This window comes from Trichomycterus rosablanca, chromosome 20, assembly GCF_030014385.1.
Source record: "Trichomycterus rosablanca isolate fTriRos1 chromosome 20, fTriRos1.hap1, whole genome shotgun sequence".
Lineage (NCBI taxonomy): Eukaryota > Metazoa > Chordata > Actinopteri > Siluriformes > Trichomycteridae > Trichomycterus > Trichomycterus rosablanca.
This window is the reverse complement of record NC_086007.1, coordinates 26,338,220-26,351,781: the sequence shown is the minus strand read 5'-3', so window position 1 is coordinate 26,351,781 and position 13,562 is coordinate 26,338,220. Positions and strand designations below refer to the sequence as shown.

General features: G+C 40.6%; 1 protein-coding gene across 1 annotated transcript in view; it reads left to right on the top strand.

Annotated features, from left to right (window-relative positions):
- clpb (ClpB family mitochondrial disaggregase) overlaps positions 1-11,875 on the top strand; it is a 35,036-nt gene extending 23,161 nt beyond the window's left edge. Inside the window, exons 8-16 of the mRNA XM_063017152.1 lie at positions 5,704-5,781; positions 7,728-7,783; positions 7,876-7,920; positions 8,188-8,349; positions 9,034-9,190; positions 9,302-9,375; positions 9,655-9,774; positions 10,318-10,422; positions 11,224-11,875. Of these exons, the coding sequence (XP_062873222.1) occupies positions 5,704-5,781; positions 7,728-7,783; positions 7,876-7,920; positions 8,188-8,349; positions 9,034-9,190; positions 9,302-9,375; positions 9,655-9,774; positions 10,318-10,422; positions 11,224-11,445 (1,019 nt within the window). The 3' untranslated portion in view covers positions 11,446-11,875. The remainder of the gene's footprint in view (positions 1-5,703; positions 5,782-7,727; positions 7,784-7,875; positions 7,921-8,187; positions 8,350-9,033; positions 9,191-9,301; positions 9,376-9,654; positions 9,775-10,317; positions 10,423-11,223) is intronic.
- The last annotated feature ends 1,687 nt before the right edge of the window (positions 11,876-13,562 follow it).

Here is a 13,562-nt window from a genome sequence, read left to right as displayed (position 1 = left end):
CCCCCCTCTGTTCTTCTCCTCTCTCATTTTTATCCTCTAATCATTTATTTATTTTCTTTGATTTTTCTGTAACGGAGTGTGTGTCGGACATGTACGGCTCCCTGGACGGAGCCAGCGATGACTTACAGCACAATAACACACACACACCTCCTGTAAACACACTATATTACTGCCCTCATCGATCGATTAGCACCGCCATCATCCTCATCATCCTCACCTTCATCACGCCTGCACTCGCTGTAGGACATGATGGTCTGCATATAGTCAAGAAATATGTGGACACCCATCCTCATTATTGGGTTGAAGTATTTATTCATGCAACATGTACAGTTAACAGATGTGTAACTGTATAAAATCAGTTATGTGTTACTAACTTCATAGCAACAGTTTGGGGAAGGCCTTGTCCTGTTCCAGCATGGCTGTACCCCAGTGTACATGGCCTGGTTCTTAATGATCTCCAGGGGCCTGAACGGAGCACCTTTGGGATGAATTGGAACACTGATTGCAGGCCAGGCTTTAAACTCACAAATGTACATTTGACTCAGTGGGCTTAAATTCCCACAGACCCACTCCAGAATATTGTGAAAAGCCTTTCCAGAAGAGTGGGGACTGTTACAGCTGCAAATGAAGGAGGGACTTCGTGTCATCTCACTGCAGCTGCACTTCAGAGCTGAAGTCTTCAGCCTCTCTCTTCTGAACAGGCTTCCCACAAGATTTTGGAGTGTGTGTGTGGGAATCTGTGCTAATTCAGTCAGATGTACATGTGTGAGGTCAGGAATTCATGTTCTATGAAAAGGTCTGACTCACAATCTGTGTTCCAATTCATCCTAAAGGTGTTTAGTTAGGGTCGAGGTGGTCAGAGCTCTGTGCAGTTTCTCCAAACTCATCAAACCATGTTTTTATAGAACTGGCTTCGTGCACAGGGGTGCAATCTGTGTGTGTGTGTGTGTGTGTGTGTGTGTGTGTGTGTGTGCGTGTGTGTGTGTGTGTGTGTGTGTGTGTGTGTGGCTGAGTTGATAAATGAACGTCTATTGTGGTGGTAAATTGTCCTGAAAGCAATTTGAGTTGCAGTGAAGCACCAGATAAAGCAGCACAATATTGATCCTCCTACTAATATAGTCAATATATCACACACACACACACACTCACACACTCACTCTCACACACACACTCAGTCACACACATGCTTGCACTTTCACCTACACTCACATACACTTACACACACACTCACACACACACACACGTTCTGTCAAACACACACACACTACTCACACACACTCTCTCTCTTACACACACACACACACACACACACACTCTAACACACACTCAAACACTCTCATACACATACTCACACACACTCTCTCTCTCTCATACACACTTACACACTCTCTCACACACACACAGACTCTCACACACTCAACTCTCAAACACATTTACACACACCACACCTACTCTCTTACACATACACACTCAATTCAACACTCTCTGACACACACTTACACACACACACACCCCAGTGAATTTCTTACACATACACACAAACATACACTTACTCCCACACACTAACACACTCCCACACTTACACACATATACACATTTACACACACCTGTACACAATCTCTCTTACACACACATACACACACGCAAGAAGGTCCTGGGTTCGATCCCCAGGTGGGGCGGTCCGGGTCCTTTCTGTGTGGAGTTTGCATGTTCTCCCCGTGTCTGCGTAGGTTTACTCCGGGTGCTCCGGTTTCCTCCCACAGTCCAAAGACGTGCAAGTGAGGTGAATTGGAGACACTAAATTGTCCATGACTGTGTTCGATATAACCTTGTGTGTACTGATTAACTACCGTTCCTGTCATGAATGTAACCAAAAGTGTAAAACATGACGTTAAAATCCTAATAAACAAACACACACACACACACACACACTCTTACACATACACACACACTCAGTTCAAAACTCTCACACACACACACACACTTACACTCTCACATACACTTACTCACACACACTTACACGCACTCCCACACTCTCGCACACACATGCACACACACACTTACACACATGAAAAGGAAGCTGTAGATTGATCTTGCATTAGCTAACAGGGGCTAACACTTATTGAAGGTGATTATCCACCTTAATGTCATTATTAGCTCTGTCCTCCTAAACACACACACACACACACACACACACACTTAGTTTTTATTGATATTAAATGTTAGAATGTGTTGAAGCATGAAAGCCTCAGAATTTCTGACACTGGTCTCTGATGAAGTATATCACATCGTTTAGTCCTCAGAACTGCGTGTAATAAAGTGCAGACAGAACGACTCAGTCACAGTCCGACCAGCTGATATATCGAGCTATGGAGGACCGAGGGAAACACACTCTCTCTCACACACACACACACACACACAGTGGTGGTGAAATATGGTGGTGGTACATCGTCAGGGGAGAGGGGAGAAGACACGGCCCTCGGCTATTCAACATTTATCTTTATGACGAATGACAGCTCGCGACACACTTCACACTGAGATACAGCTCAAAAGTTTACATACACCTGTACGGAACCCCACTCAGCTCATGCCAGTCCTGATCTTTCAGTGATTTCGGCAGTTGTACTTTTTCTTTGACTGAATGATTAAAAAACACAATAATTTTTCCAAAAAGAAACTTAACAAATATATCGTGGGTTTTCTTTAGATCTGCTGGATCAGAAATATACAGACTGGAAGAAAGAAGGAAAGAAGCTCCTTCATTTTTGTACCGCAGCTTCTAAACCCATGATATTGTAAAGCTTGTTTGACTGTGGACAGTGTCACGTGTGTTCTAGCAGCTCTTTATTTATAGCTGTAATGAGGAGTTAGGACGTGTCATAAAGCCTCTGCTCCACCACGTTCATCTTCTAAGTTGGTGTCTGTAGATTTTCAGAAAATCCACAATTAGCTCAAATTGAATTTCATATCATTCAGTCACAGAAAAAGAAAGAGAAAGACAGGAAGGTTTCCTACAGATCTTTGTAGACTTTTAACTTTGTAATTGTTTTTATTTAGCCAGCTTTGTTAGCACTGCTGCTAATCACAGATGCTTGCTTTTGAAAACAAATGTAAAAAATCCTTTAACAATAAATCTAAACCACAGCATTCTAACTTCAATAATTAATAAATTATATAAAAGTTAATGAAATTGTGAATTTGTGTGTTTCAGTCACAGTAATTGCTAAACGGTGTAATAAATGAATTAAATAAAAGGAAATTATATGCAATATCCTTACAGTTGGCAGTAACTTTATTGTCCAGCAACAAGCTTATACAGACATAAAGAAACGCTCGGTTTAAAGAAACTCCAGCGTCCTGCACAGAGCCCTGACCTCAGCCCCAATCAACAGCTCTGGAATGAACCAGAACATCAACTGAGGCTTCCAATTGTGCTGGAGGTTTAGGGAAGGCCTTTTCCTTTTCCGGAATGACACATGAAATTTCAGCTCTATAAAGACATGAAGAAAACCTTGATTTACAGTAACTCTAGAGCCCTGACCTCAGCCACACTAAACAGCTCTGGGATGAACTGGAACATCAACCGAGGCTTTTTTATCAAAGCTCAGTGCCCAGCCATACAAACCCTACAGGCACAGACGCTTGCTTTTGAAAACACATGCAAAAATAGTCCTTAACAACAAATATAAATCACAGCGTTCTAACTTTTGGTTCCTCATGCTGGAAAAACTACAACTCAACTCTACAGTGAACTAAATAAATGATTATTTATAAGACTAATTGTGACATTTGCACAAAATTCAGACGTGTCTTCAGTTGTAAAGTCTCAGAACTTAAGTGAACTTGTTCAGCTTAAATTGTTCCATCAGGACTTGTGTGTTGTATTTTTATTTCTAAAACAACTGTGGGCTCATCTAAGAATCTGGGGCGGCACTGTGGCTCGGTGGGTAGCACTGTCGCCTCGCGGCAAAAAGGTTCTGGGTTCTTAAACTTGTGAACTGATGATTGAACGGATCCTGTGTAACGAGTAACTACCGTTTCTGTCATGAATGAAACCAAAGTGTAAAACATGATGTTAAAATCCTAATAAATAAATAAATAAATCTAAGAATCTGACTGAGGAAATGAAGCTAGGCAAAATAAAAGCCTTAAATAACAGTAAGAACTGTTGAGCTTTGGGGTTGTGTGGAGGCCAGAGACACTGGAAACATCACACTGGCAGGTAAAGGATACAGTCAGACAAAAATCTACTTAAAATGTCATTTAGTGAGGGGTTCCCAAACTTTTGCGTCCTTCTATGTTGGATTTTGAAGTGTCAGTGATGGTATAACCATGTGTAGAACATTGTCAGGTAGAATTGATGATCAGTCGTGTTTATTTACTGAACCGTTCTCACTTTTCCAGCTTATTTTTGTTTATCAGGGCAAAACTGTTCTCAGAAAACTACGCACTGTACCCCCCCCCCCCCCCCTCCCCCCTCCAAGTACCATGACCTCCGTTACCCCCAAATCACCACAATCTGCTCACTCGCAATGATAAATTTCTTTCGGTACTTGGTGCCGGTTGCTGTGGTGACGGTGCGTTATCGTAGCCCTTGTTCCTGAGGCACCTCTGCTGGATCCATGCTAACATGATTAGCCGGCTGCAGCAGGGCGCAGGCTAATGGAATTAGCGTGGAGCTAATGGTGGACTAGAGGGAGGGAGGGAGGGAGGGTGGAGAGTGAGGAGAACCAGAGGGCTACCAGTCATCTGTGTGTGTGTGTGTGTGTGTGTTGGGGGGTGGTTCGTGTTTCCAACCCTGTGTGGAAACCAACTGTCCCAATAATAACAGCTACACATGACAATTTAACATCCTGAGGACATTCGGCTAATTCCCCCCCCCCCCAGACACACACACACACACACACACACACACACACACTAAATGGGCAAAAGTATTAGGACACATCTTCTAATTATTGAATTTGTGCGTTTCAGCCACAGTAATTGCTAACCGATGTAATAAATGAATTATATAAACAGAAATAATATGCTTCCAATTGGCAGCAAGTTTAGGGAAGGCCCTTTCCTGTCCCAGACGTGAAGGAAAGCTCGGTTTAAAGAAACTCCAGTGTCCTGCACAGAGCCCTGACCTCAGCCCCACGGCCCCAGCTCTGGAATGAACTGGAACATCGACCGAGACTTTCTTAACCAAGCTCCTTACAAATGCTGTCACCTTTAGTCTGAATGGGCTCAAATTCCCACAGACATACTCCAAAGTCCTATGAATAGCCATCTCAGAAGATCGAAAGACTAGCATTTCAAATAACAGCATATGTTTTTGAACCAGGGTGTCCAACAAGCTCATGATCACGTGTCCAAATACTTTTGGTCCTCTAGTGTGTGTGTGTATTGTGCAGCGATGTAAAAAAGTATTCAGCCCTTTCACCTGATTGCTTTCTTGTGACGTATTTGTCAAACTTTGTTCCGTTCAGGGTGTTTTCAGCTGGTCCTGGACCCACTACAACCCTGATCACAATGATTTAAAAACTCAAATGAAAGAATGATGTCAGATAATTAAGCAAAATACGATATTACACAGATAAACTGAGGAGAGACACGACACGTAATGTAGAATAAAAATTGCTTTAACAATCAGGTATTCAAGCAGCATTGTATAGTCGTGATCCCAATTCATCTCTCTCTCTCTGTTATTCTGTACAGCCATCAGGAGGAAGGAGAACGGCTGGTACGATGAAGAACATCCCCTGGTCTTCCTCTTCCTCGGCTCTTCTGGAATCGGTAAATTCACTCTTTCATTCATCGAGGTGAAATCATTCCTGAGTTCATGTTCACACGTTCACGCTTTCTGTAAACACTCACTCATTCACTCATTCATTCACACACACTCACACTCTCACTCATTCACTCACATACTTGTTCATTCACTCACTTTCTCATTCATTCATTCACACACACTCATTGACTCACACTTGCTTATGCATGCTCTCTTTCTTTCTCACACTCACTCATTCATTCACTGTCTCACTCACACTCACTCATTCACTGTCTCACTCACACACTCTCTTACACACTCACTTATTCATTCACTGTCTCACCCACATTCACGCACCCACTCATGTACTCACTTTCTCACTCATTTATTTACTCACTCATTAACTCACTCTCCCACACTCACCCATTTATGTACGCATTTTATTACTCACTCATTCACTCTTATTTACTCGTTCATACTCACCCACTCGTGTACTCACTTTGTCATTCACTTATTTATTTGCTTACTCATTCACTCATTTACTCACTCATTCACTTAATTATTTACTCACTCATTCACTCTTACTTACTCATTCATACTCAGCCACTCATGTACTCACTTTGTCATTCACTTATTTATTTACTCACTCATTCACTCTTACTTACTCATTCATACTCAGCCACTCATGTACTCACTTTGTCATTCACTTATTTATTTGCTCACTCATTTACTCGCACACACTCACCCACACACTCACTCACTCATACACTCACTAACACACTCACCCACACACTCACTCACTCATACACTCACTAACACTCACCCACACACTCACTCACTCATACACTCACTAACACACTCACCCACACACTCACTCACTCATACACTCACCCACACACTCACTCACACACACTCACTCACTCATACACTCACCCACACACTCACTCACTCATACACACACTCACACACGCACTCACTCATGCACTCACTCACACTCACACACTCACACACACTCACTCACTCACAGTTGCAGTAGTTTGTTTGTTGGCGTGACTGGAGGAGATTGATGCAGATTGGCGGATCTTTCATATCACATCGCCTGCAGCTCCTCGGACCACCGGCATCAATATTCAACATCCTGCGCCCCGCTTACCATATATGTATATTAAAATTCATAAGAGGAATATTATAGTCAGAGCGAGGCTGAAAGAATTGATGAGACTCTGAAACAGAGGAGAGGAAGAGACATGATGAAGTGAAGTGATAAAAACCACCGCACAAACACACTCGGATACAAAACCTCAAAAATACCACTCCCATAACACGTCTACAGTGTCAACAAACGAGTCAGCTGGACGTTCAGTTCCACAAATATGGGCATTAAGGTGGAGTTGGCTTTTCTGGCACACAACCAACCTACCAAAGGTCTTCAGTAGGGTTGAGGTCAGCTCTGTGCAGGCCACTGAAGGTTTCCAAACCAAATTTGACAGTCTTTTATGTACCTCAGTTTGTTCACAGAGGCACGTTTGTTTTAAAACTGAAAGGGCCTTCACCAAATCCAAATTCCAGGAAGTATGTCTATATAATTTTGACCTATAGTGTAGAGTTTATCAAACGTTGCTGCTTAAAATTTAAATTTTTATTCTTTATCTACGTCCTCAAATACACAAAATCCACTGTCAACGAAACAGGTCCAGAACATCATACTACCACCAGCATGCTTTACAGTAGGTACAGTGTTATTGGCTTTGATTATCTTATTGTAACATTCTTCTAGTATTTACCCAGTATTTACTCAGCAGTTGTACCAGATCACCTTTCCACTCTGTGCTGCTTTATGGAACCTTGATCTGTTAAATTAAATAAGCTTAAATACCGCACCTAACGGTGAAAGTGTTAAGTGTTTTTTTTACAGTAATGTGATGAGGATAAAGTGAAAGTGATATTCTTTATTTATTTATTTATTTTTTAGGTAAAACTGAGCTGGCGAAGCAGGTAGCTCGTTACATGCAAAAAGACGTCAAGAAGGTCTGAACTAACCTCCTGCAACATCAGTCATAAACTCCTGATGTATATTATTTACTGATATGGATTATTAATCCTCCTGTTTATATTAACAGGGTTTCATTAGAATGGACATGTCTGAATTCCAGGAGAAACATGAGGTAACATTTACACACCTTCACCTCTCATCATATTAGGTACGGTAGATGGTGAAAGATGTGAATTATTAGCAGTCTTGCATTAGAAAATTCAAGGTGGTGAACCAAAGCAATGATCCTTTTTAAAACCCAATTATAAAGTCAAGATAATTAACAAATGAAAGATTAAAAACTGTCCCAACATTTCCAGTTTGTAACTGGAGTTTGTAATCAGACCCAGTGTAAGGCTGCAGATTCAAATCTAAAGTGTAATAACTCTCTCTTCCTCAGGTTGCGAAGTTTATCGGTTCTCCACCAGGTTACGTGGGTCATGAAGAAGGAGGTCAGCTCACCAAACTACTGAAACAGTGTCCGCACGCTGTGGTACTGTTTGACGAGGTGGATAAAGCGCATCCTGATGTTCTCACCATCATGCTCCAGCTGTTTGATGAGGTCAGAACTTGTGAGCTATAATGGTGTGATTTCTCCCGGTGATGGTTTTGTATTTTGGCCGCACTGGTGTTGTCAGATTTTTCCTCTGTATGCTGAAATATAAAATCAATAATAAAAACATCATGCTGGAGGGTCACATGGTTCCTCGGTCACAGTCAAATGGAGTAAATCAAACATAACAACATGATGGATTGTTCAACCAACAGGAGGTCATTTAGGCGTCCTTCTACTCACCATTTATAATATGTGCTGTTTATTTTAGTCAGATTTCCAAACATGTAGAAGGTGGATTGGCTGCTCTAAATGAATCACTCTGTGTAGAGAGAGTGGGAGAGAGCGAGCGAGCAAAAGCATAGAGCACATGACATGTCACAGTGTGTAGAGTGTCTGTTTTTGTTGGGTTTATGTCTTGGTGGGTCAGAGCTGGTTTGACAGCTGGCTGAGGCTGTGGTCATAATGTTTTGGTTCAACAGTGTATAAATAAATATTCATTTATCTATATAATATTATGTAATCATTAAATATTGAAGTAGTTCTATAAATATCTAAATATAATAGAATTTTAGCAGGTGGTCATTAAAGTTGTGTTGCTGCTTAATAAGGAGTCGTTTGGGCACTGGAAGAATCGACTCCTAGGTGATTCAGTTGATATGATTCAGTGATTCGCTTGATTTGTCGTCGCAGGGTCGCCTGACGGACGGTAAAGGAAAAACCATCGAATGTAAGGACGCCATCTTCATCATGACGTCCAACGTGGCTAGTGAAGAAATCGCCCATCATGCACTGCAGCTGAGACAGGCAGCCCGAGAGCAGAGTCGCAGACGCCTGGCAGAGAACCTGGGTGAGATGCCATGCTTGGGTTGATCGGTCCGCAAACGAAACCTTGGTTGAGGACGTACGTGTTCATGTTTCTAAGTCATGATTAATAATCTGTGATTGTGGTTCATTACAGACGCGGTTCAGCAGAGCGATCAGATCACCATCTCCAAACAGTTCAAAGAGGACGTGATCAGACCCATCCTGAAGGTACACTACTGAAACAAAGTCAGGAATCTCTTCGTACCTTTATTTATTTTTAATCAGTTCTGATCAGACTGACAGTCCCTGCTGCTGTAACATTCATGGAATTATTTACTCATCCAGTTGAGTATTATACTGTCACTGACCCAAAGCATACATCCAAAACAACACTGGAGTGTTCCTCAGTGGCCCAGTATAAGATTGAGTGGTTGTAGGTGAAAGTGAAATGTGATTGGTTGAGTTGCTGTGCTGATGGACTGTGATTGGTCTGTTTGTGTGTGACAGGCTCAGTTCAGGAGGGACGAGTTTTTGGGACGGATTAACGAGATCGTTTACTTCCTCCCTTTCTGCCACTCTGAGCGCATCCAGCTGGTCAGTAAGGAGCTCAACTACTGGGCAAAAAAGGTACAGCCACCCCCTCCACACACACACACACACACACTTACTTCATATCCAAAAGTATGTGGACTCCCCTCTTAATTAATAAGTTCAGATGTTTCGACTGTACCGACTGTACCTGTGCATGGGAGCGAGTTCTATAAAGACATGGTTTGATGGGATTGGTGTGGAGGAACTTCAGTGGCCTGCACAGAGCTCTGACCTCAACCCCACTGGACACCTTTAGGATGTATTAGAAAGCCACTTGCAAGTGCCCGGCCTCAATAATGCTCTTTGGACAGAAATTCCCACAGGCGGAGGTGTCTAACAAACTCATGATCAGGTGTCCGCATACTTTTGACCATGTGATGACTGATCAACCACTTTTAGTGTGAACTATTATTGTTATTGTAATATTTTGCTAAATCCCAGCATGACCAGAGCTCTTGTGTGTAGTTCAGCCCTGTGATTGGATTGATTAATTGATTAGTTTGATTGGATTAAGGTTTTGGTTCTTCCTGCCCTCGTTGTTAACATAGCGTCTCTGATTTTTGTCTTCTCACCCTCCAGGCGAAGCAGAGGCACAACATCACCCTGCTGTGGGAGCGGCCGGTGCTGGAGCTCCTGGCTCGCGGCTATAACCTCCACTACGGAGCGCGCTCCATCAAACACGAGGTACAACCATCGATCAATAGCACCATCGATACACAATAGAGTGATCAATAGCACGCACAATCACCGCTAAGGACTCGACGGGGTGTCAGGAAGAGAGAAATATGAGCAGGAAGGAGCTTCCAAACCCAATCACGCTCCTCTTATTCAATTCCAACGTCTGTAGAGGATTATCAGCTCATGGACCAGAGAGGGTTTGTGGGGAGGAGGGGGGAGCACTTTGTGGAACTATATCAGACTTTGTGGAACTGCATCAGACTCTGAGACTCTGGACTGATATCAGACAAATTCAGATACTGACTATCAGAACTGCTTACATTTTATTTATTAAAATAATCCAATTTATGAGGCTAAAACACCTGAACTCAGTATTGAGGACGGGCGTCTACATACTTTTGGCCATACTGTGTAAAATGCTAAAATATTCTTGAATGTTGAAGTTGAACCATGTAGAACTGCTGCAGCTCCTAATTTAAATTTTTATATTGTTAGTATTATTTTTATTAATAAACTGTTTTGCTGTGACGAACTGGAGATAAACACACTTAATTGTTGAGTATAGAAACAGACATAAAGCCACTACAGCGCCCCCTTACTGCAACAATGAGAATGCAGGGGTTTTTTGAGGTATAAATTGCATTCTGATTGTTTTACATTAGTAAAATTGATGTATAAATTATCATTAGTATTTATGTTTTTAATCTGTATTTAAGTACATTATGAACGTTATTCAAATGTTCTGTTAAAAGAACAGACGTTTTTTACAGTGAGTAAATGTTCTGCTCTGGTGTTACTGGTTTGCAGGTGGAACGTCGGGTAGTGAACCAGTTAGCAGCAGCGTATGAGCAGGATCTCCTACCGAAGGGCTGCACCCTGCGCCTCAGTGTGGACGGAGATCTGGAGCAGGAGAAGGAAGGAGGAGCGGGTCCGTCCCTACGTCTGGAACTGGTGGAAAAAGACAGCAAAGCACGAAAACTGGAAATCCGGCCGCCGCTCAACCCTGAGGAGGTGCTGTACGCTCACTAATCACACGCTCTGTCCCAACAACATGTAAACATGGTAAAATCTGAGCTGAGTGGGCTACCAAACAGTATTATTATTATTATTATTATTATTATTTATAATTCATTATTGTAGATGAGAAATGTAGCTAAAATGTTGTTGTTGGTACCTGACTCTCATCACTATCAGTTAGAATCTGTGACACTAAACTTCATTACTGAACATATTCTGCGCCGCGCCTCACAGCAACACGTTAATAAAGACAGTGAATAATAAGTACATTACTCCTCAGGTTTCCACTTTAGTTCATGTTAGTGAAAATGATAATAAAAAAATCCTAATAATAAAGACCAACGTTTTTCGTTAGTTATTAATTAGTGAGCCGTGTGAAATTTTTTTGAGTTTTTGCTGTGTTTAATAATCTTTGTGTATTAAAATATTCTACATCTAATAATCAGGTGCTTTAGTTTTGGTATTTAATCATCTTCATCTGCCCTCATCTCATATGCTATAAACACACAGCAACACTGTACATTATATATCTAAAATATTATACATTAAATATTATATATTGTGTATGTATATAATATATATTGTATATTATGTATAATAGAATTATGTACAGTACATATATACATTCTGTATACTTACATTATATATATATATATATTACATTATTTAGTTAATCTAATCATGCTAGATTATAGATTATATATCATAAATATTAAAGGTAGAAGATTGCTGTTGTTTTTTTATTATTGCTTCTTTAAAGCCCAGTTTGTTGAAATGTTTTTATTATACAGTAATAAATAATTATTGTTTAATTAGGATTAAATCTCATGATTAGAGGTGTACAAGCATTTGAGATTTATCAATGCTAATAAGTACATGTAAGTATTTAATAAATAAAATAATTCCTTTTTTATAGTAAATAATTAGTTTTATTGGATTTTAGTAAATGTTAGAATCAGATTTAATCTTGTTTTATTAAATATGATGAATATAAGATTTTATATAGAAATGACAGTGTATCCATCTGTATTGTTGTTTATTATAAACTTTTGCAAATATTATTTTAAATATTAGTGTAAGAAAATATTCTGGATTGATTAAATGAAATTATATTTGGAACGATTAACAGCTAAACATGTTTGGGTTCAGTAATAATAAGGACGTGTCCAGAGATTATTACATTTTATACATATATTATATAGACTGTTCATATTTCATCCTAATAAAACATAAATAAAGAAAATCTGTTCAGCTGCTCACTCATATTCTTATTTTATTTAAAGTAGGTAAATTAAATAATCTTGTGTTTAGTGTGTCTGTGTGTTTTGTGTGTGTGTGTGTGTGTGTGTGTGTTTAGTGTGTGTGTTTTTGTTTGGTATTTGATGTAATTTAATTTCAGCGTGAAATTGTTCAGAATGTGTCGCCCTCATGGAACCTGCTGCTAAACAAGAAGCAAAAATGTATTCAGGAATGTCGAACATGTGTCCAGTCTGTGTGTGTGTGTGTGTGTGTGTGTGTGTGTGTGTGTGTGTGTGTGTGTGTGTGTGTGTGTGTGTGTGTGAGTGTGAGTGACAGGTTACATGAGGAGTTGGTGCTGATGTGTTGTGATGGACAGCAGAGGGACGGGGAGGAACATTCCTCACTCACAGCTTCAGTCTTTACACATGTAGAACCTCCTTCCCTTCCAACTGAGAACCAATTAACATCTAAACACCACTGAGGAGCATCCAGCCTACCTACTGACCACACACACACACACACACACACTTAAACAGACCCACCAGTATATTGTTGTTTTGGACTAAAATGTTTGATTATTTATTTGTTGTTGTTTTTAATGAGACACTAAAATAAAACTAGAAATGTGTGGCTGAGGCTCTGAAGTGGTGCAGGAGTAAAGTTTACTCCCCGTCATCTGTAGGTTTGTAAGTTTGAGTGCAGACTTTACATATATGTCCATAATGTCAGTGGTTTCTTCATCTGTAATCGCAGCCAAATCCATAAACAGTAAATACAGATCAAAGGCGAGCAACAGGGAAACAACCTTCTGATCACCATTACAGTGACCACTGAGTTACCACTGCTGCATCACATGTGTCTTACACCAAGATTAATCAGGTGGATAAAAT